The sequence below is a fragment of the Equus asinus genome, chromosome 21, assembly GCF_041296235.1.
Source record: "Equus asinus isolate D_3611 breed Donkey chromosome 21, EquAss-T2T_v2, whole genome shotgun sequence".
NCBI classification, from domain to species: Eukaryota; Metazoa; Chordata; class Mammalia; order Perissodactyla; family Equidae; genus Equus; species Equus asinus.
In genome coordinates, this window is record NC_091810.1 from 97,604,487 (window position 1) to 97,628,677 (window position 24,191).

General features: G+C 46.8%; 1 protein-coding gene and 1 long non-coding RNA gene across 2 annotated transcripts in view; both read left to right on the plus strand.

The window, feature by feature from the left end:
* Positions 1 to 552: 552 nt before the first annotated feature.
* Positions 553 to 12,322, plus strand: LOC139041492 (uncharacterized). The gene is made up of 5 exons (XR_011496728.1): positions 553 to 887; positions 3,733 to 4,204; positions 6,699 to 10,070; positions 10,796 to 10,940; positions 11,037 to 12,322. It is a non-coding gene; the product is annotated as an uncharacterized lncRNA (long non-coding RNA).
* A 7,646-nt stretch (positions 12,323 to 19,968) lies between these two features.
* ARHGEF26 (Rho guanine nucleotide exchange factor 26) overlaps positions 19,969 to 24,191 on the plus strand; it is a 112,417-nt gene continuing 108,194 nt past the window's right edge. The window contains exons 1-2 of the mRNA XM_014849593.3: positions 19,969 to 21,246; positions 22,516 to 22,555. Of these exons, the coding sequence (XP_014705079.3) occupies positions 20,386 to 21,246; positions 22,516 to 22,555 (901 nt within the window). The 5' untranslated portion in view covers positions 19,969 to 20,385. The remainder of the gene's footprint in view (positions 21,247 to 22,515; positions 22,556 to 24,191) is intronic.

A 24,191-nucleotide genomic window follows, 5' to 3' on the forward strand; every position in this document is an offset into this window, starting at 1 on the left:
AATTAGGTGGCGTTACAAAAGTACATAAATAACAGTAGCTGCAAGAGAATGATCAGTGCAAAATACCACAAGACGGTTGTTTGTTTCTAAAGGTAACAGAAGAAATTTAAATAAAGAGGGCAGAGTGAGGAGACCCCTCAAGGTCTCCATTCTTCCTCTAGACAGCTACGCATGCTCCACAAAATCCTCTCACTCTCTGGGGCTTCATTTCCTCGTCTAAAGTCTGTAAATCTCACGCAGTAAAGTCCCTGTGGTGTGATCTGCGTGTGTAGGAAATGTTTGCTGATTGGCTGGGGCGTGGGTTACTGCCTGTTGACGTGTGCAAGGGGGATAGTGTGCCAGAAGTGTGTGTGGGGGTCAGTCCCACGCAGACCACATGGTTCTTACACCTCAGGGGAGGGGCGGGAGAGAAGCAGAGGACGCAATCCCAAAGATCAGGCAATGCCTTAGAAAAGCGTCTCTGTGTGTCCCAAATAACCACTATCTGGACAAGGGAGTTCTTCAGCTTGACACACAATTAATCCAGACTGTGAGTGCCTGGACCTCGATCTGCCTCCGCCCGCTCTGAGTGTCTGGGCTCCTCTGAAACAACTCTCAGTGCAGAGGTCACAAACTGGTCGGCCGCAGACGGGTTTGGTTAGGACCACACATTGTCCACAAAATACTTAAAAAATTTCAGATTAGTTGCCAACGTTTAAAAGGTTGGGAGATTTTGCATAAAAGATCTGGATTTCTGCCTTCCTTGGAATCGGAAGCTCTCTGGCAGCGCTGAGCCCGCATCCCCACGTGGCAACGATAGACTAGAGCTGTGCAGCAGCTGCCCCTTCAGACGAGGCGTGCGTCCCCCGGGTTGTGTTCCACGGGCCTCTCCGGACTGTTCTGCACAGGTGGGTTACCTTTTGGCCTCTGCAGACTTGTTAGTCTGAGATCTTTGTCTTAAGGGCTGGTTGTGGACTTGCCCTCCCACGTTGCTTGTGCATTCAGTATGGTAACAATCCAGCTCACCCGATACTGACCTGGACTCCACATGGCAAAAATGCTGTAAATTGTGGCTGAGAAGTAACTCCTCAGTCGAGAGCCGCTTCCCAGAAGGTCCAGCTGCAGAGTCAACTGAATACCTAATCCAGAGCATAAAACTGCAGAATATGGAAAATTCCCCTTTCTTCTTTACTATGGACTAAAGGATTTAATAAGACAAATATTTTTTTAATTGGCAAATTCTAATCCTGGACTCTGTAAGTGTTAGTAGAAAAGATCAACAGTCAAATAAAGGGATCAAAGGTCGAAAGGAAAGGGATTTTTCTAGGAATCATAATAAATATTCCCTAGGAAGCAGACTTATTCCAAGAAACCAAAATTTTTTTAAAAACCCTAATTCATAGTCTCTGTAAGATCAAAAGAACATTGTCGCTATTAAATGAGTACAGTCTGAGGTCAGGAAAAGTTTTAACAGATGGAAAACCAACTACCAAATTCTCTTTATCTGTTTTTAAAGTCAGGTTTATTGACGTATAATTTACACAGAGCACAATTCACCCTTTTTCTGTGTGCAGTCTCTGTGAGTTCTGACAAATGAATACAGTCATGTAACCCACCACAATCAAGATTTCGAACACTTCTGTCACCCCAGAGAGCTCCCACCAGCTCCTGTGTAGTCAGCACCCTGCCCCACACTAAGATCTCGGAGACTGCTGATCTTTTACCTATCACTGAAGATTTGCCTTTCTACGGTATGTATCCTTTTGTATTTGGCTTTTTTCACTTAATATAATGATTTTGAGGTTCACCCACGTTGTTGCATGGATAAGTAATTTGCACTACAATTCGTTTATTCATTCACTGGTTGATGGAAATTTGGGTTCTTTGCAGTTTGAGGCTATTATGAATAAAGCTACTATAAACATTCACATACAAGTCTTTGCAGGAAAGTATGTTTCTATTCCTCTTGGTTAAATATTTAGGAATATTGCCGGGTCATATGCTAAGTGTGTTTTTAACTTTATAAGAAACTGCCAAACTGATTTCCATCAGTAATTTATGAAGGTTTCAGTTGCTCTAAACCTTGTCAGTACTTGGTATTGTCAGTCTTTTTGATTTTAGCCATTCTAGTAGGTGTGTCATGGTATCTCATTGTGGTTTTAATTTGCACTCCCTAATGATTAATGGCGTAGAACATCTTTTTATGTGCATATTTGCCATCTGCACATCTTCTCTGGTTAGGGGTCTGTTCATATCACTTGCTCATGTTTGTACTGAGTATCTCTACATATAAGTAATTTCTGTGTTCTAGATAAAAGTCCTTTATCAGAGGGGCTGGCCCCGTGGCCAAGTGGTTAAGTTCACGTGTTCCGCTGCAGGCGGCCCAGTGTTTCGTTGGTTCAAATCCTGGGCGTGGACATGGCACTGCTCATCAAACCATGCTGAGGCAGCATCCTACATGCCACAACTAGAAGGACCCACAACGAAGAATATACAACTATGTGCTAGGGGGCTTTGGGGAGAAAAAGGAAAAAAATAAAAGTTAAAAAAAAAAAAGGCCTTTATCAGATATGTGTTTTGCAAATATGTATGGGTACAAGCAGATGGCAGAAAAACTTGTATAGATTCAAAAACAACCATCCAATTTTAAAACACACAGTCAGCAATGAAAAATCTATTAGATATTGCAGAAAACATAATCAGTGATTTAGAAGGGTTATTCAAGAAACTCTCCCAGACCTTAGAGACCTGAAGCTTTGAAAAAAAGTAGGAAACTTGGATTTATAATTGAATAAGTAGAAGAAAATATCCCTGAACTCAGAAAACACGTCACTCTTGAAACTTAAAAGACACACCGAAGATTTGGAAAATTAAATTACTTTCAAAGATAAAGGAAAAAATTTCCGAGAGCACTCAGGTGGAAAACAACAGGTTACTTCACTAAAAGAAAAGACAATAGATTGGCCTCAGGTGTGTTTTGCACAACTCAAAATGCTAAAAAGACAAAAGAAAAGAAAAAGAAAAAAGAAGCATAGTTTACAGTCATGTTTTCCAAACACCGACTGGTTAGTCAGTCATGAAGTTAGTTTAGTAGATTGTAACCAGCATAATTTTTAAGGTAAATAGAACAGAATAGAATAGCAATATAAAAGAATCTAGCATTGTTCAAGGTAAGTACATTTGGTGTGTGTATGTGCCACTGGGTGATGCATTTCTTACTTTGAATTACATTAGAAAATGCTTGTGCAAGAGAACTACAGAATCAGTCAACCATATACAGTTTCTGAAAAAATACTCAGATGAATACTGTAATCAGCCAAGTGAAAAAGAAAAAAATGAGGGGCTGGCCCAGTGGCGAAGTGGTTAAATCCACATGCTCTGCTTCAGTGGCCCAGGGTTCGCAGGTTCCAATCCTGGGCACGGAGCTACACATGGCTCATCAAGCCACGCTGTGGCAGCATCCCACATAAAATAGAGGAAAGATGGGCTCAGATGTTAGCTCAGCCACAATCTTCCTCACACACACACAAAATATGTATATGAGACTGAGATACTACTGAAGAACACATAGTAAGCATTTGTATCAGTCAAGGTTTTAGTTAGGAAGAACAAAAATTGTCAGGTTAATTTAACTCAGGTAGATTTAAACAGAAAATGAATCTATTGGAAGTATATTGGGTACTGTATTAGTTTTCTATTGCTGTATAACGAATTTAAACTTGGTGATTTAAAGCAGCTTTAATTCTCTCTCAGTTTCTGAAGGGCACAGCCCAGCTGGTTCTCGCGACCTCTCACCCGGCTGCCATCAAGGCGTCAGCCTGGACTGTGGTCATCCTAAGGCTCGACTGTGTGTGGATCCACTTCCGAGCTCCCTCGAGAGGCTGAGGCAGGACTCAGATCACTGTGGGCCGTTGGAGTGAGCGCCTCGGTTCCCTGCGTGCTGTTGACCGGAGGCCACCCAGAGCTCCTTGTCACACGTGCTCGGAGGACTGGAACTGCTGTGTCAGAACTGAGCACCGCACGCAGCCCCGGTGCAGCCAGCTGGGCAGCTCTGGACTCAGACGCCCTCCACGCCAGGACTCAGAAGCCATGTCTAAACAGTCGTCAACGGTCCACAAATATTGCAAAATTATGCAAGCAGTTCTTCAAAGAGAACACATAAAAGTTAAAATAATATGATGATAATCACAAATAACAATAACCTGATCTAAAGTAAAATGACAAGGTAAGAAAATAAATCTAATTATGGATGTGGATTATTTGAAGCAGACAGCTGACTAGTAAGCGTAGCACTGTAGTTAAATGCACTGTCTTTATTACTGGCCCAGCCCGGTTCCAATCCCCGCTCTGCTCATAACAAGATAGTGAATTTAGACAATGCAGCCTCTCAGTGCCAAGACTTTCTTCATCTTTACAGTGACAGTGAATACCAGTGCTTGAGTCAGTCCCAGATTTGTAAAGAATAAAGGCGTGAACTCCTGGGTGGCCTTCACAGCACCGACGGATACATTGTAAGTGCTCTTTAAAGGTTATGCATTCAAACATTCAAGGACGTTTAACAAGAGCAACAAAAACCTGTAAATCAATATTTCAAGGGAGACAGTGGAGAATATTGGAGAATATTGGGTGTCAGTTTACATGATAAATGTAGCCCAAGCCTCACATTTCTAGGAAGGATCCTCTGACTCAGAACAACCCAAACAAACCTGAAACTATTAGAAGAAAGAACTTGTTTATTCTACAAGGGGGAGAATTAATAAGTAATTAGATATACGTACTTTTAAAATTTTTGCTATGGGAAATAAGCATAAACAACAACAAAAAGGAGAGTGATGTTCTTGAGTCTCATGTATCATCACCCAACTTCAGTACTTAACATTTTTTGGCAATCTTGTGTCATCCCTTCCATATACTTTCTTCTGGCTAATATATATATATATATATATATATATATATATATATTATTCATTTATTTATTTATTATTTATTTATTTTTGAGGAAGATTAGCCCTGAGCTAACATCTGCTGCCAATCCTCCTCTTTTTGCTGAGGAAGAGTGGCCCTGAGCTAACATCCGTGCCCATCTTCCTCTACTTTATATGTGGGACGCCTGCCACAGCATGGCTTGACAAGGGTGCCACATCCACACCTGGGATCTGAACCGGCAAACCCCAGGCTGCTGAATGGAATGTGGGCACTTAACCACTGCGCCACCAGCTGGCCCCCGGCTAATATATTTTAAAGTCTATTTCAAATAATATAAATGACATGATGATGCTAATAGCATTAAAAAATAATTTAAACTGTTTAATTAAAAAAATTAAGGCCATTATTTAATATGTGTTTATTAAATATCTACTATGTGCCAGGCATCTAGGCAAATATACTATGGTAAAAATTCCAAACTCCATTAATGAATGTTTACGTACCAAATAATATAAAAATATGCAAAATAAAATTTGTGAGAAGTTATAGTAACAAATTGAAAAAATCACAGCCTTAATCTCTCTCAACTTTCTACAGACCAAGCTAACAAATAAAATATACATTATATAATTTAAAAGCTTAATTAGTGTACGTATTGAGCTGTTTACCACATAGACATTATACATTCTTTTCAAAAGTCCATGAAGCATTTACAAAATCTTGTAAAGAAAACCAAATAGTACAACTAGTAAAGGCAGATTCTTTGACTGCAATATAATAGAAATAAATATTTGTACAGGACGAAAACATAAATAAACAAGAGAGAAAAGTCCTTCTATTAACTAAAAATAGAACGTAAGTAACTATCAAGTCACAGAAAGTGAAACACCTCCCACTGATCACCGAGTAATCCAAAAACAGCAGTAACACGTGAACCTGAGAACACAAAGTCCAAGTGTGTGAGAAGTGCATCCAGCTGTACTTGGAACAAAATGTACCTCTTTAAATGCTTTCGTTATTCGACAAGAATCCAAGAACACCTGTTGCGGTTACCTGTTGATCGCCTCTTCTCTCCAAATCCACCCTTTTCGGCTGCTCTGGGAGAATGGACCTGGGCCCTTTAGACCTTGTCTGTTTACTGGCTGGCCCTGAGCTGCATGCAGGCTGCAGAGAGAGGTGCAGGGAGGGGGTAGCTTGCTGCTCAGGGGGTCGGGCTGGCAGGCTCTGCAGCGTCAGTGGACGGCTGGCTCAGCACCACCAGCAGCTTGCAGCTTCTCCAGGGCTCAGCTCCTGCAGTGCACAGCAGCATGCAGCGCCCCTGCCTCGTGCACCCGCCTTGTCAGTTTGCAGAGAGCTCTTCCACCTCCTGCAGTGTGCAGCAGACAGCAGCCCTCAGGCCCTTGCCCTAGGGCAGTTTTGCAGTCAAATTCCTCTGGTAGGGCCGCTCCCTGTGAACAGCTTTCCCTGTCACACTACAGGGCGGATCTCCAGCAGGTGTCACCGGCACAGCAGTACAGTGACTGCTCGGCGGTCCAGCGAGCCAGGCAGCTGGCTCTTCAACAAGATCAGGACCTCAGCATCTCAGCAAGCACCCCCCACCCCCACCCCCGAGGGTTCTTGCTTGGGTGCTCCAGCTCAACTCCGAGGGTGCTCTGCCACACCCGCGTTCTTCAGAGTTCTCTTTACTTCTGACTAGACAATCCCTGGTTACTTTAATCCTTTATTGTGGTTAATAATCTTTTATATTAAACTTTCCCTGTTCAAATTATTATGTGGTTTCTCTCTCCTGACAGGATCCAAACTGATACAATGTGTGAACACACCATTCAATTCAAGAAATTAGAAAAAGAATGAAACAAAAAAACCAAAGAAGGAAAAAGAAGATTTTATTAAAGATAACAGCAGAAATTAATCAATTAGAAAAAAGGTCAGTAGACTTGATAAATAAATTGGGAAGCATTTGGGAAACAATGCAGATTTAAATAGATGGGATCATATGGCAGTTGAAATCAGGACTAGTGCACGAATGCAGAATATTAACAATGGGACAGGGAACACCCAACCTTAGGCACAGTGAAGAGAAGAAGTCTAAGAATCTAGCGAAAAACAAAAGCAAAATCTGACTCAAGAAACGCCGTAAAACCCAAATGATGCATAATCCTGAAAGGAAGATAAAGGGCTACCCTCCAAAAACGCCTGGTTCAGGCAGTTTCACTGTTCACTTCTCCAGCTTTCAGAAAACAGGAAACTCTTGTGCTATTTAAACCGTTTCAGGGGATGGAGAAAGAGGAAAAGTGTCCTCCTTGTTTGAAGACTTCCCCGGGACTCGTAGTGAGGCACAGACGGTAATTCCTGGTGAGGTGGGAAGACGACAGAGTTCACCTAAGTAAAGCAACCGGTTCGGTGAGTTACACACGGTGACAGGAAGGAGGGAAAGAAGCGACGTTTGCTGAGCGCCCTGTTACTAGTGCCAAACACCCACCACAGGACGCGCCCTCAGACCTAAGTGTCCCAGAAGAAGACACGGGTAATTGTCCTATAATCATAGAATAGGATAGGCCTTTCCTAGTTGGACATAAAAGAAAATACTGAAACATTTTATTTTGATCTATATGGCAATGAGGACATAGTCAAAAAGACAACAAAGTGGAAAAATATTTGCAAAATATTTAATAGCAAAGGGCCATTTTTCTAGATATGCAAAGAGCTAGTATTCAGTAAGAAAAGGACCAACCACCCAACATAAAAATGCACAAAGAATATGAGCAATTAGTTCCTGAGATATGTACATGTTACATACACGCATACGCACGTAGAACTTTGACCAGGAAAATCTCCTCTTTTTCTTACTTAAATTCTATTTATCAAGCTCAAGAGGGCTCTCCAGTCTTCCCAGAGAACTCCTCCAGCATCCCTAACTTGACACTCAAAATTATTATCCCTCTGTTCACCTGGAAGTACTAAGAATTTCTTTGAACGAACAATATCTGTATATGAAACAGTTAATATTGCTCAAAGTGAACCCAACATCTTCTCAAAGTGAGACGGCGACCTGCATCAAAGTCACCTGGATGCTTTATAAACTGCAATCCACGGGCCCTGCTGTAGACCACAGAATGGAATCTTCTGAGGGCAGGTGGCCTGGGCGGGAGCCACCCTTGAATGCTCTGAGGGTGGTTCATACTGACTTTGAGAATCCTGCCCCTGGGAACCGACAATACAGTGTCCGCCTTTGTTTTGTATAGACTTCACAGGGTGTTTTTCACTAGCACTCTCTAATTCCACGTCACACCCAATCTGGGTGATTGTCAGGGCGAGTATTATTAGATATGGGAATAAAATTTAGGGAGATTTAGGGACTTGCTCAGAGACTCACCTAGAAATGGTGGAGCTCAGGTTTGATGGTCTTTTCACAACCACAAGCTCCATCTCCACCCCACTCATATAAACCCCCCAAATTCACATTTGTTCATGTTTGTACAACCAACTCATGCTGATTTTTCAGAACAAACTGATAACCAGAGGCAGAAAGAGCAGAAGTGAAGGATGAAAGCGCCTCGGGGACTCCTGGCTCTGCGAGGAGGAGCTGGTTTCACAGATGTAGAAACTGAAGGCCAGAGAGGGGCAGGACCACACAGCTGTTCCTAAAAGAAGGCAGGGCTGGCTGCACACCGTCTGTAATAGGAGGCAGCGACAGAATCAGAGAAACGCTGAGAAGATGCGAGAGCCAGCTTGTAAAGGAAGGGAGCCGCTGGCTGAAGTGCTCCGCTTGAGGCGAACACAAGTCCGGGAACACTGGCGCAGACGCTGGGGCAGGCGCAGCCATAGGAGCAGAGCGAGGACCCCAGGCCAGAGACAAGGAGCCCGTGCCTCATGGAGTCCTTGGCCTGGGGGATCGAGGCTTTCTGCAGCCCCTTCCTACCTAGGTGGTGAGAAGGCCCCGCTGCAGAAGAACCAGCTCTCTTGACCCACAGCCAGGCTGGCAAGCCCGGCGCACAGGCCCCATAGAGCTTCTGGGAGACCCAGCCCCAGACTTGCCCTCTGACCTCTAGGGCAGAAAGCCCTCTGAATGTGTCCCTGGCTTCGCAGTCCACCCTTCACCCCCAAACCCCTTTAGTGACTATGTACCTCTCCCCCTGGGTCCCCGTGACACCGGGGCCCTCAGGTGGAGCTGGCTGTCTGGATGGGAACTCTCCAGCGCTGGGACATCTCTGAATTGCTAGAAGAGTCTGACCACTGAAATGGCTGCTGATCTCCTGGGGAAACCATCACAAAACTCTGCGACAGCTGCGTGTTGGTGAGATTCATCCGTGTCGTCCCCTGGAGATGCGTCTGCGTGTTTTCATTGCTGTGTAGAATTCCATGGTGGGAATACACCAGGGCACGTTTTTAAATCCATTCCTCTGTGGGTGGCTCAGTGAGTAGTTTCCCGTTTCAGCATGTTACTAACATTGCTGCTGTGTGAGTGAATTTCTGTGGGGTACCTGGGGGTGGAATTGCCGTGTATTCAGCTTTAGAAGATAATGCCAAGGAGGTGTCTACCCTGGAACGAGCAATTTACTCGCTCACAGACGACCCATGAGAGCCTGTGGCTCAGGATCCTCACCACACACGGCACCATGGGACTTCAGCAGTTTCGCCAATGTGTTGACGGTGGTTTTAATGGTTGTTTCTCTCATGATGGAATGACAGAGCTCTTTCCTATGACTCTGGCCATTAGGAGTTACTCTCATGTGAAGTGAGTGTTCAAGTATTTTGGCAGTTTTTCTAATTGATTGGAATGGGTTCTTTACACGTTTTACAGACTAGTCCTTTGTGTTGTGTGTGTCACATTCTGTTCCTCATATTTTCATTCTTTATGGTATCTTTTAATTAATTATCTTTAAAAAATATATTTATAATGAAACTTTTACTCCTCAAGAAATAAACAATTTGTTCTTTCATTTTGAGAGACTAGAATAAGTGATTGGGAGGAAAGAGATTAGAGAGGATTACACATTCCATCCCTTCTTTTTCTGTGATGTTTGAGTCTTTATAATGATCACATATTCCTTCATTCAACAGACTTTTATTCCTCACCGAAAATGTGCCCAGAACTTCTGTGGGTCCTGAGGATCCATCACTGAACAAAGGAGGCAAGTCTCCTGCCCGATGGAATTTACAAGGTGGGATCCAATATTGCTCTTATTTTAAAAAGGGATCTAAAAGGCTCTTGTTTAGCTTCTATCAGACTTTCATTTTGAGCTTTCGCATACCTATATAGAAAAACAACATGGCACAGAGCTCAGAGCAAACATTTAAGAAGATAAGCAAAACCTTTTTGCCAATATTATGTAAATTATTAGCAAATTTCCTGTTGATAAACATTTAAATTATTTCTTTGTAAGATCTGAGCACCAATAAGAACAAAAGTTTCCTTCCAGCTCTAAATTTCCATAATTCTTTGCTTTGTCCCCATTTCTCCATGCCTGGGACAGTGAGGGTGTAAAAGAGAACATTTTACGGCACAAAGATGCAGGTGTGGTCTAATTCCATTACGTGGAATCTGGAATCCACTCCTAACACAATCTTCATGATGTAATGTGGGGACCGTGCTGTGAGCAGAGTTCTGCTCCTTTTTGGAGAAATGGGTTGAGGGTACCGTCATTGCTACCATGAGTCTCCTTTAGGGGTAGTTTCACAGTGTCTATTTCCCTCTTTTCTGCCCTTTCCTGGATCCCGCTTTTTCTCTGGATTATCAAGACGGTATGCAGAATCTCAACACTTGTTTCACAAAGCCTGTTAAGTAATTTGAACAAAGGTATCTGAATAGGACACACTGTTCCTCTTGTTGGTGTTTACAAAAGAACTCGAGATTAAAAAATTCTGTCGTGTGCACTTGATTTTCCAGGTAAAACTGTATCAGGAATCATGTGGGGACACTTAAACTGATTGAGACTTTTCAAGTTTTCTCCTGCCCCAATTTGTCTGGAAGAAATCCAGTCTGCGCTATCTCAAAAATTCACCGGGGAAAACAGCTGACATAAATTGTGCTGGTGATTACTAAATTCTGTGTTTACCTAGACATTCTGGCATTTGGCTCAAAAGACAAGTCTTTTTAGAAGTGTTCCTTAAACTTACTTTTGCCACAGATTTTAAACTGGAAGAAGAAGTGGTAGCAGAGTAAAGCTCTGTAAACCATACCCGACTGGGCTCATTACCAAGCTCCTCTCACCACGCGGTACCAGCAGAATTTGAAAAATGCCTTCCAGAGTTGAGACCTGCCACCTAGCAACCACTTTGAAATGCTTCCTGCGCTGGCCCAGGATGCTCAGAATGCCCCCTTTTGGACTTGGTGGGGTGTTTTGCTGTGCATGGGCCACCATCATTGAAAGGAGGACTAGAACTTTGTTTTCTGGGCAAAGACATGCAGATTAGAAGGATTGTTTAACTAAACTGTTCAGCTTGTTTTGGAATACGGTTGGCCTATTAAATACAGATTAAAGATTGCATCAGACATACTATACTAAAAATTTATTTGTTGTTTATCTGAAATTCACATTTAATTGGGCATCCTGTATTTTTATTTGTTAAATCTGGCAACCCTATTTTGGAGAGACTTTTGTAGTGCAAACCAGAGGAATATTTATAAGATATGCATCACACATATTAACTTGACCCCCCCCCCCCAAAGCTGCTGACTATATGGATCTAAAACACCTTTCCCGGGGCACTGCTATTGGTCCTACAAGGGAGCCTGAGCATGGGGACCACAGCTGCAGGTAGGGCAGGCGCTCACAGAAGGGGACAAGAAACCACCCCAGGGTTGCACCCGGGAAAGCTAACTAGCTGACGGGCAAAGCAAGGGTCTGAGCGTGCAGGGGCCACACGCTGCCCAGATATCTGAGAGGAAGTGGAAGTGGGCTGACATCAACAGTCATTTTACTTTTAAGGGGGTCGGTGTGAAGCCCTCTACACAAATGTGCACTGCAAAGGTTGGACTGAAGTGGGAGGGGAGGACCGTGGGACCCACGAAAGGGCACCGCGGCCCCATGCAGCAGCCACCAATCCTGGGCCGCCTGCACCAGCCTGGAGAGCCCGCCTGCAGCCCTTCCCGCTTCACCTGCCCGGTTCTGAGCTTGGGAGAGGCTGCCACTTGGTCTTCAATCCGATCACAGCCCCTCATTCCCAGTCTACAGCCCCTGCTTGTTAACCTAACCCAGCAGCACAAAATACCTAAAACATAGAATGCACACGTAATCCTCTGTGTTCGCAGCACATGATGACACATCTGGAGGACACACGAGACCCTCTCACTGTGGCCACACGGGCAGAGTACTAGAGGGGGCGGGCCCCGAGGGCAGGGAGGCGCACCTGTACCCACTGATTTATTTTACTACGTGTGTGTGTTACTGACTCGAAATAAAAATGTAAATATAGTGAGTATGGAGAATCTGACTCATCTTTAAACTGCCTGTGTCTTTGGTTCAAGGTGGCTCATTACAATAAGGTGCTTTAAATACATTTCTTTATAGGGTTTTGTATAATCCGTATCCGGTTGAGAGGACCAGGATCTGACATTTCAGCATACTTTCTAGAAAATTTGCTGCCAAAATCAGTGACAAATCCATAGCAATATTGGGTGGAACCATATGAAATTGTTGGTATTTGGCTGCTTCTGACTTAAAAAAATGTCAATTCTATTCATCCTACCTAATGCTTTGCAGACATTGAAAAGCAGACCGTGCATGGGGCCAGCCTTGTGGCGTAGTGGTTAGGTTCTCTTGCTCCACTTCAGTGACCCAGGATTTGTGGGTTTGGATCCTGGACATGGACCTACACATCACTTATCAGCCGTGCTACGGTGGCATCCCACATACAAAATAGAGCAAGATTGGTACAGATGTTAGCTCAGGGACAATCTTCCTCGTTAGAAAAACAAAAAGTACATGGTGGTTCTCTGAGCGTTGAAATGGACAGATATCCAGGGTGAAGTGTGAGGACAGAACGCCATTACAGGATATAGTGTGCCCGCACGTGTCTGTATATATGGGGATACACACCCACGCTTGTTCATGTCCCACCACAAATCTGAAAATCTATGGAATACAACAGACTGTTAACAGTGGAGGAAACGAGAGATTGTACTTCTGTACAATCCCAATTTTTACCAGCCAAAAAATAGCCAAACCACCGAGGAAACTGCTGGACTGTTTGAAGAGATCAAGGGCGCGTCCAAGCCGTGCAGGCACCGCAGACGAGAAGCCACCGAGGAAAGCAGGGGCTCAACGGCTGTCCCATCCCCACAGTTAAAGAACAGCAGCGAGAGTGGGGCCTGGGCCTGGCCAGCTCGGCTGTCGCACTCCGCCCTGACCTCGAGGTTTACCTGGATCTTAATCACTCTGGTTAATCGGAGAACTTCCCCTCAAAACCCGGTGCCCCTCGGGCCCATGAGTCAGATGGGAATATTCTCACGAAGCTGCGGATTAGCAGACTGATGCTGCCCGCAAGGAGGGAGCCCCGTCCTCCGAGTCTTCCTACCGTCGCCTTGGGTCCCTCAGGAAGAGGCCTCTGAGCCGTTTTCAGCAAATTCGAACCTTCTCTCATTAAAGGTCTTTTTTCTTTACCCTAGAGTTGGAAATAGCAGAATTTTATCCTAATTATTTGCTGTTCCAGATAAAGGGGAAGTTAATTAGAAACCAGTTTTTGTACAATTTTCTGGCCAGGTCTCCCGGCTCCCCACTTCCGTGTTGCACACCCCCCCCCCACCATTACACCGGCACCATCCAGAGTGTTCCAGTCTGTCCCAGTGCTTCCCAACCTGTGCTGAGGGGGACCAACAGCTTCATTTTGCAGCTGAGGAAACTGTTCTCAGAGACTAAGCGACTTGTCCTCCTTCCCACCGTAAGGAGGTGGCAGCCACCAACCGAACCCCAGCTCCTGACCGCCCGCCAAGTGTCCCTGGTCTTGAAGTAAAGCTGCTTATTTCTCCCTTTCCCGCCAGCGGCTGCCCTGTTTTTCTCCTCCCTTTTACTGTCAAGACGCCCACACTTGCAGCTAAGTGCTGTGCTCAGTTTCCACACTGACGGCGTGCCCCGGAAGCCTGCACGTTGGATCCCAGGCCCACACAGACTGACGTGCTCGTTGAAGGGCACTAAGTGAGCAACATTGTTAGAGTTCAAGCCATCAAAGACGGTCTTTCCTGACTGTTGGCAGGACCACGGATGGCAAAGATCACATCGACTTTTTTTGCCATGAGATCTACAGCTGGCCCAGGGCCTGGCACCAACCAGGAGCCAAACAAATTTCAGTGGACGAACGGGGCAGCTGACCTCACTTTCTTCTCAGAAGCGCTTCCTTTCTAAGGCTTTTGTGGTTCTCTTCCTAGCTGGTTGACTTGTTCTGCCTCCTCTCTGGATGGTAACTCTGGGCTTTTTCATCAACTGATCAGTCTATTTATTGCTGAAGCATGACAGGAGATAGAGAGAGAAGCAGTCTGACCCTGGGGTGCCTGCATTTTATTTGCACAAAATATAAGTGAATAATGGAGTCACAGACCACATGGCAATAGTGTATAGTTATGAGCCGGATTGAAGCCGTATTGCACGGATTATTACCCTCTCTGCTGTAGTTTCCTCTTCTGGGGAATGGAGATGCTAGTAGTTCCTCCCTCATAGGTTGTTGTGAAAATACGCTTGAAGCTCTTCAAGGAGGGTCTGGAATATGGAAAGTGCTCAAAAAATGTTTTTAAAACCACAGGATAATATATAAATCATTATTATAATTGCTGCAGAAAGTCTCCTTTTAAGAAGTTTTTTTTTTTCCCAGAGAAAACTAATCGATTCTCAAAACCCCTTTTTCAAGTATTCTTTCCAGATCGCTCTTTGTCATTTTGACTTACCGCTTCATTGTACCAGGAATCATGGGGACGCTAAGCCTGTCCAGGATGTCTAAGATCTGAGAAAGGGAGAATTGAGGAAGCTAGCTAACAGTCAGCACCAACTGGCCGTCAGGCATGTGAGTGGCTGGCTGTGTCCTGCGGTCCAGCCTGCCCCACGGCTGGCTGCAGCAATGGGGGGCAGCCCAGGGAGACCCTCAGAAGAACCACAGGATGGTGAGAAACAACAGATGAAAACGTTGCTATTTACGCCCCTAAGTGTTGGGGGGGTTGTTTCACAGCAGAGCATGGCTGGAACACCACTTCATTCTGCTGTCCAGAGGCGGCCATGCTGACATTTTGAATATTCCAAATCTAGGTATTGGGTTTATACCTATAGCTATTTGCATTTTTATTTTTTTTTAAGATTTTATTTTTTTCCTTTTTCTCCCCAAAGTCCCCCGGTACATAGTTGTATATTCTTCATTGTGGGTCCTTCTAGTTGTGGCATGTGGGATGCTGCCTCAGTGTGGTTTGATGAGCAGCACCATGTCCGCGCCCAGGATTCAAACCAACGAAACACTGGGCTGCCAAAGCGGAGCACGCGAACTTAACCACTGGGCCACCGGGCCAGCCCCTAGCTGTTTGCATTTTTAAAACTCAAAAATGTCTGCATAATGTCTTTAAAAGTAGCTATTTCCCCCACTTAACATATTTTGAATTTTTGTCTGAATAGTTACACATCCACACTATTGTTTTTGGTCGCACCGCACATCATGATTCAGTAACGAGTCCTGTACCGATCGACATTTAGTCTGCTTCTGATTTTTTTTGCCACGGTAAGAAATGCTTTGAAGAACATCCCTGAACATACTTTTGCCCACATAGCAAGGATTATTTCCTGCATGTGGAGTTCCTAGGTCAAAGATTGGGCTGTCTTCAAGGTTTGATTAAGTATCATGTAATGGCTCTCCAGAAGGTTCTACCAATTTACATGCTTCCTGTGAATGAGTCAGAACTCCCTTTTGCTGGCACTTTTACCGATAGTGGGGTGCTTCATGTGTTTTTTTAAATCTTTGTTGATATAATGGATCAAAAACCATGATCTCGTTACTGTTTTAATTTTGTTTTTACTATTGAGGCTGAGTATACTTTTATGTATAGTGGGTACTTGTGTCTTCTCTAAACTGTGTATTCTCACTCTTTGCTCATTTTCCATAGTTATCTTTTTCATATTGATTTGTTAATGATATAGATATTAACGCTTTGCCTGTTATGTGCATATTTAAATGTTTTTCTCTAATTTTCCTCTAAGAGAAGATTTCCCTCAGATTTTATGGGTTTAGTTGGATTTTTTTAACACATAAACAAACCTATTTGGTTTTATTTAGTTTTATTTCTGAGACTCGTGTTGTCAGATTTGTTTTAAAGGATGGAAAAACTTAAATACTTTCAGACAGTGTCGGATGCCACCCAGGTAAAACCCAGACCCTCAGTTTATGCCACAAGGCACAGTCTATTCTCACCATATTTAGCCAGATTAACCTCCCACCAGTTCTCAATGCATACTCTCTGTTCTTGTGAGTTTAGTTTCTGGCACGGAGCTCGTCGGCTCTGGACTCTGACAGACTCGAGTCAGGATTCTGACTCAACAGCTGAACAACCGTCTATAAAGAGCTTTTTGAGTGGAGACAGGAGTGATGTGAGATTAAATTATGTGTAATGAATAGCAGTGCTTGCCATAGTGTTGGCACTTCGCAGGCATCGGTTCTCCAGCCGTGCCCCTTGGTTTAGGCAGTGAGGCTGCTCTCGGAGACTCCGTTCTCCTCGTCTCCACCTCATGATATTTCACCTGCTCTCTGGCCCACTCCTAGCCAGGCTTCTTCACAAAGCCTCTCACAGAACAAGGAGCTTAGTATGCATCTTACTCAGCCTAGCTGCCTTATATAATTATCTTAATATTTCAGATGTAGTAAATCAGCCAGGTCATAAGCCTCAGGAAGGCCTGGTCCAGTGCTTTGCACTTAAAAGCATCTAATGAGTATTTGTGGAATATATAAATAAATGAATAAACAGTGCGTGAGATGTACCTGCAAGGTAATAATACTAGCTAACAAGTTGCACTTAAAAATTAGCCTAATTATTATGCCACACACATAATTGGTGATCAAGGCAAACTTGTCTAGTAAATGCGGCAATAATTGGTATGCCTGCCTCTGGTATCCTGCCTTATACCATTGAATATTTCAATAGATCAATATATCATTGGGGGAAATGAGTGAAGGTGGTTAAAAGGTGTAAACTTCCGGTTACTGGATACATAAGTCATGAGGATGTCATGTACAGTATGGTGACTATAGTTAACAATACTGCATTGTATACTTGAAATTACTGAGAGAGCAGATCATAAAAGTTCTCATCACAAGGAAAAAAATTGTAACTATGTGAGGTGATGGGTGTGAACTAAACTTATTCTGCTGATCATTTCACAATATACACGAATATCAAACCATTATGTTATACACCTTAAACTAACACAATGTTATATGTCAATTACATCTCATAAAACTGGAAAAAGTTAAAATTTTTAAAAATTAAAAAAATATAATAAATATACCATTGCACTATACCAGTGAAATATCTCATTCCTACCTGTTCGATGAACTGTACTTCTCCAGTCCTCAGAAGCACTTGGGGCCCTTCCCTGAAACCAGGATGTGTGCTATCAAAGAAACAGCCATCAGCCAGGTGGCATCATGACATCCCTGGCATTGCCTCTGCACTTAACGTGATCATTACTCTGCCATTGTCATGACTCCACTGGCTTCTAAGCAATTTAGTGCTACCTGTGTCAAAGCCATATACCAAGAAATGCAACTGAAGGCAGGAGAAATTGCCAGATGTGTCAGATGAGGTGAAAGGGAGGCCAGAGCAAGGAGCAGCTGATATAACCCATTCATGGATTCCGTGAGCTGCACGCACGAGCTATCACAGGACGAGTGAAGCTCCCGAACTGCAGTTTGTCACAAACTTCCTCCTGGCCATCAATAGAGAAGCTGTATAGCTTGTGACATATGATTCAGTTGAACAGGAAAACTATGCTTTCAGTCAAGTAGGATGGCGCCAGCATCAAACTTGCAGTGTGTCAGTGGCTAGGGAGCAAATCTCTGAGACAAGACTAGAACATCCCGTTAAGAAATGCTGCACTATCAATGATCTTCTGTGGAAAAACACACATATTGATGCTCTGCGTGAAAAGGGGTTCACAAGAATTAGAATAAGGGTACAGAATTTTTAGAAATACTCTAATCAATTTATTTGCCTATATTTTCCTTTTCTATATACGCACATTATTGAAAAATCTTTGTCTAAAGGCACTGTTTCCATAAGTATAAAACAAAAATCTTCTGTGACAACACATTGTGTCAGTTTAACTGGCAGCTCTTCTCCTTCCTTGGTGTTGCAAGTAATCAAAGATGTCTTAGATTTGAGGCTATAGGAGAAAATGAATGGAGGCTATGAGAGGCAGTAGGTCTGTGAATTTCGGAGCTTCCCTGGCTCAAGGACCAGAGGTGGGTGTTTTGTTGTTGCTGTTTTGGTGGGTATCATCTTGTTGCTTGGGAATGAGGTAGGAAGATCCTGCAATTTCTTCACAATCATCAGTTATACTTGTTTGCAGATCTGACATAATTTGAAGAGAAGCCAGCTTCTCACAGCGCCATTTACAACTTCCTGCATTCTGAATTAGTTAACATTTCATTTGTCATTCGTTAAGCATTTTTAAAATAAATAAATTATATTTTTCCAGTATAAAAGTAATAGGTGTTATATGGAAAATGTCCTATATTAAAAAGTGGGTATGTGTGAGTATGTAATCAGCCATAATTCTTCCAACGAAAATATTTGGTAAATTTCTTTTTTAAAAAAGTTTTCTTATAAATTTTTTGCTGCCATTTCTTCTAGTTTACAAAAATATCTCAGATCAAAGTAATATATACTCAATGTACAGCATTTGGTGAGTGCAGAAAAGTATAAAGCAGCATGAAAAACGTCATGCTTCACCTCACCACCCAGAGATCGCCTCTTTATATTTTGGCAGTTGCTTTCGATGTATCTGCGACCACGAGGAGCAGCCGAACTTGCACACGTGGATGCTCACAGCATCCCCGCTGAATGCACGAAAGCTGGAAGAACCTGCAGATGCGCCCAAACGTCCTCTGATAGAAGTTGCTGTACAGATCTTGCGGCCGAAGATCATCTGTCTTCTCGAGCTGCCTTGTTCTTCTCACACGGCAGGAGCCAGAACAGGACTTTCTACTACTTGGCAGAGGAGCTCTCTGGGAGGTGGTCACTGTGCTCGCTCGCTCCTCTCATTCATTCACTCACAGACATTTATCAGCTGCCCACTGCGTGCTGGAATGCGGAGGGGCAGTCAACACGCAGCCCTGCCCTCTGGGGCTTGCAGGCTGAAGACGACGACGCAGAGAATAAACAGGAGCAAGATGCCCACGCCCATGCAGACTGCCGCGAGTGTGGACCAGGAAGACAGGTGGCTGGGAAGACAGACAAGCGGGTCATAGTTCAGGACGGTGGGTGGCAGGTCCGAGGTCGAGGGGAAGCCAGGGCTGGTTCCGAGGGTCAGGCTGTGGCCGGGTGGCCCAGGGACAGCGAGGGAGGTGGTGGAGCCCGGCGGCAGGGGTGGCCCATCGTGAGGGCTTCGTAAGTGGGAAGGGGGTCCTGAATGGTGGTCTGCATGTGCTCGGAAACCAACACATCGCTGTTGTCATTGAGGTGGCGATGATTTCTAATAGGTGACATCTAGGACTCAAAGCACATAAATCAAGACCACCGAATGGAAGCCCCCTCCCTCCGTGCCTCCCCAGCTGCCTTGCGGGCCCTCCGGAAATAGTCCAGGCACAAACAAGCAAATCTAGAGTATAAAATATTTAACACGGGGAGTGGGGAGGGTGGGGGGACGAGGCCACCAGACTTGAGTTTTAAGACCACCCCAGGCCAAGGTTGGCGCGGGGCCAAGACGGAGGCCGGGCCAATTGGGGCGTGGCCAAGCTTGTGGGCGGAGTCAATGCTCAGGGCGTGGAGGACTGGGGCGTGGCCAAGAATGGGGACGGCCCGAGCCTGGGGGCGGGGCCAAGAATGGGGACGGGCCCGAGCCTGGGGGCGGGACCACGCTTTGGGGCGGGGCCAGGCGGGGGGCGGGGCCGGGCCTGGGCGGGGCGGCGCCTCCGCGGACGGCGCTCGGCGGTTCCCGCCGCTCCCGCCGGCGCCACTCGCGGGGCCGGGCCACCCACAGGCGGCGGGCGCTCGGCGGCGGCGGGGCGGAGCCCGAAGGTGGATGGCCCCGCAGCGCGCTGCGTGAGAGGGACCGACGGCGGGCCGGCCGGCTGGGGCGCGGCGCGCTCCGCGGGGAGGGTCCGGGCAGCCGAGGCGGCCGGCGGGTGGCGGCGGCCCCTCCGCGCGAGCTCCCTCGGACCGGGTCCCGCTGGGGACAGTGGGCGCGCGTGGGGACGCGCGGCGGGGTCGGCGGCCGGCCGAGAGCGCACGGCGAGCGCGCTGCGCGGAGGCTCCCGCCCGTCCCCGTGGACGCCCGGGCCGGCGACTCCGCGATGGACGGCGAGGGCCGGGGGCCCCGGTCCGGCGGCAGCCTGACCCCGCTGTGCGCGCGGCGGCCGACCCCCCGGCCCCGCTCCTACCAGAGCCCCAGCGGGCTGCTGGTCACCGACTTCCCGGCCGAGGACCGGGGGCCGCCGCCCGCGCCGGCCGGTAGGACGGTGGCCCCCAGCGGCAGGGCTGTCTCCCCCCGGCTCCGGCGGTCCAAGTCCCCCCGGGGCCCCAAGGCGGTGTCGGGCGGCCCCCCGGAGTCCCCAGCGAGGGGCTCGGCGGTCTCGACTGCGCTGCAGCCCGTGCGCCCCGTGCGGACTCCGGCCCCGCCGGCCGCCCGCCCCCTGTCCGCGCCCGCGGCGAACGGGCTGCCCCCCCGGGCCCCGGGCCCGCGTGCGCTCGCCGGGCCGACGGCCGAGGACCCCGCGCCCCCGGGGAGGCCGCCCCCGCGGGAGGACGCGCGCCCGGACGGCCTCGCCGTGGTCCTGAGCACCAACAGCCCCGCCGCCCTCAAGGTGGGGAAGCGGCAGATCATCCCCCGGGGCCTGGCCTCGGAGACCAGGAGCAGCAGGCCCGGCGGCCAGGGCGCGGGGCCGCACCAGAGGCTGGTCAAGGCGCGCAGCATGGTGGAGGGGCTCGGGACCGGCCTGGGCCCCGCGGAGCCCGCGCCCCCGCCCGACAGCGCGGCCGACAGCCCGGGCTCCCTGCGCAGGGGCCTGCGCTCCACGTCCTACCGCAGGGCCGTGGTCAGTGGCCTGGATGTGGACAGTCCGGCCACCTCGAAGAAGAAGAACAGAATGTCCCAGCCTGTCCTGAAAGCCGTGATGGAAGACAAGGAGAAGTTCTCCAGCCTGGGAAGGACGAAGGTAGGGTCCGCTCGCGGCGCCGGGAGCGGGAGGAAGGTGTCGGGGTGGGGGCGCCCCGTTCCCCTTGGGGTCTGCGGTCTGTGGCCAGAGCTGTGCGCGCCCCCCTCGGCCGGTCTGCTGCCGGCCCGCGCTGCCAGGTTAGTGCAGCTTGTGGGGGAGGTGACCCTACCCCTGTGTCTTGACTTTCCAAGTTGAGGCAAATTGTGAGGGGCGAATGGGAAATAAAACCCCGCACGTTAAGTATTGGCTGAGGGAGCTTGATGCCTCTTAGCACAGGAGCTGAAAAGGAGGGGGAGAGCCGGCTGTCCCCTGCTGGTCTGCAGGGGTCGCTCAATGGGTGCTGATCCATCAGGGTGGGCACAGGAGAACACTGATTTCCTTGGAGCCTATTGACTATTTTAATTATTTACATTAACCCTTTAATTATTGAATTGTGTTCTGAGTGGTGATCACAGACTAATGCCATGCAGGTGATTTGTGAATTTTAAAGTCAGTTGCCAGAATCACACAGACCCAAATACTTGCTCCTCTTTGTTGTCGTTCCTGCCACCACGGCCTCTGGTTGTATTTCCCACCTGGTGCCCATTCATCCTTGAGGGCGTTTAGCAAGCTGGTGGCTCACAGCTTCAGGTTGGAGGGAACCGTGTGCTACTGCTCCCTGGGAGAGGCCTGGGAGCTGCACTTGTTAAAATATGGTCAGTGTGACAGGAAGACACAAGGAAGACTGGAGATGGGTGTTTTGGAGAGCATGTGCTATCTTCTCCAGAAACGAGACAGACCTCAGCGGTAGGGCAGACATTCATTGTGGCAGCCACATCCTTTCTTGATTAATCCGAGAACGGGAACCAGTCTGTATAAATGCCACATATGTAATTCACCGCAAGCCTGTTTTATTTTAGATCCTATGGCCTTAAAGAAAACAAACTACAGAACATTTTATGTGTTTTTTTCTCCTAACTCTGCGAGTATAGCAGAGTTCAGTTCAACAGTGATGGTGAATCATGAGTAGTGACGTGAGCTGAGCTGCTGTCATTCTAGCATTCTCAAGCTGTTTTGATGGGAGCCGGGGACAGTGTGCATTTATTTCCCCTGTTAGTGAGTTGTAGTAGTCGTGTGGGTCAGCTCCTCCCGGGGTCACGTGCTGCATGCTTTGGAACGCTAATGAATGTAGCAAAAAGGACTTCTACTTAAAACAGCTGTATTTTCTGTTTGACTCATTCATACCTAGTTTGCTGTGCTTTTTCTTTTTTTGCTTTTCTTGTTTCTTAGAAAAAAACGCTGAAAGGACAAGGAACATTTGATGGGGAAGGTAAGCATTTGATTTTCCAGACTTTTATTGCTGTTTCAATGTGGAATATCAATTAGAAGTTGAGCTCCAACTGCAGTAGCAAAAACACTCAAGATGAGAAAAATGTCCAACTTCTTCTCAAATTGTACAGCGCGAAGCTGAACTTTCATCTCCTGATACCAACAGTGAGTGGAACTGAGGGCGTCCTTGTAAGCTGGTGGCCTTGTCGGTCAGTGTCCTGGGGTGTTAACTCTCTGCTCTGGCTCCGTCCCCACCTGCCTCGAAAATGCAGAAAGAGGAGGCACAGGCTCCCGCCCTTGAGTCAGAAACTCAGAGAGTTTGGTATTTAGATCTCAAGTCGTATTTCCTTCGGTCCTATTTCCTTTGACTTAAGATTCTTTTCCCGTATTCCTGTATGTTAGTTTTGTTTCTGACCTCCTGCTTCCTTGTCAGGTTTCAATTTGGGGAAAATCTAACTCTCATGGCTGACAGAAACAAATTCCTGAGAATTTATAGCCATATGGTATTCTTGTTAAGAATCTCAAAAACAAAAGCGGCTTCCACCAGGTGTTCAAACGGTAATCAGATTAGTGGACTGCGTGTAAATAGATGGGTCGGGTGTCAACTGGGAGAACACTAAGAGAGAGGCCCTCCTGCAGCCCTGGTGGGACTGGAGGAGCAGGGTGGAGGCGAGGGTAGTTACTTTCTGTTGTACCTTGAAATGCTAAGGTTTGCCAGCCTTTAAAGGATCGTGAAGAAGGGCATGCCTCTCCGTAACTAAGTCTGATGTTAAACTACACAGAGTTATAAAATATGGAACCTTGGGGGATTACAGAACATTTCCCTGTGTAATTCTTATAACATCAGTTCCCAGTGGGGCGTCTAAACACGACCAGTTTATAAAAATTCATTCTTTGCACCAATTCTAGGAGACAGATCTATATGGAGCAGAAACCCAGACACAGATTTTGGCTGGTTGGGATAGTTCATCTCCTGGGAGCTCTGAGAGGTCTAGTCACCTGCCTGCTGTCACACAGCCAGTGCTGGGCGGAGATCTGGCTCTCTGCCTGGTTTGCGTCCTCTTGTGTCACGTTATGATGTGATGTGAGCAGTGCATCCACTAATCTGTACGCAGAGGTTTTCATCCTCTAAAATTGCTATGGATTCTGGGGCCTTGGCCTCAGTGGAAAATGCTGAGTGTTTTCAAAGTCCAAGGACAGACTTCATCGTAACTAGTTTTATGTTGATGCCTCTTACAAGGGGCTGTTTCTGTCTCTCTCTCGTCTCTTCTCAGACATGATGACCTAGAAATCCTTTTCATGTACATGTGCACGCATCATGCAGTGTTCTGACAGTTAGTGACTGACGGCAGTGTGACCCAGGCAGAGGCTGAGGGCCTGTGGTGCTGGAGACAGGCACCTGGGCCCCTGGCCCCGCCTCTGCTCCTCTGTCGAGTGGCCCTGAGCATCTCCCCCTCCCGGGTTCATTGTAGTGAAGTGAGGCTAACACGCTTGCCCACGCTGTTGTAGAAGTCGTGTTGATGACGTGTGTGTGCACTTTGTGCTGACCAGCATGTGCTCTCAAGGGTGTTGTGAGGAGGGGGCCTGTCTTCACTCCCACAGTCTGCTCGATACTGTGGACGCTCAGAGCACAGGGA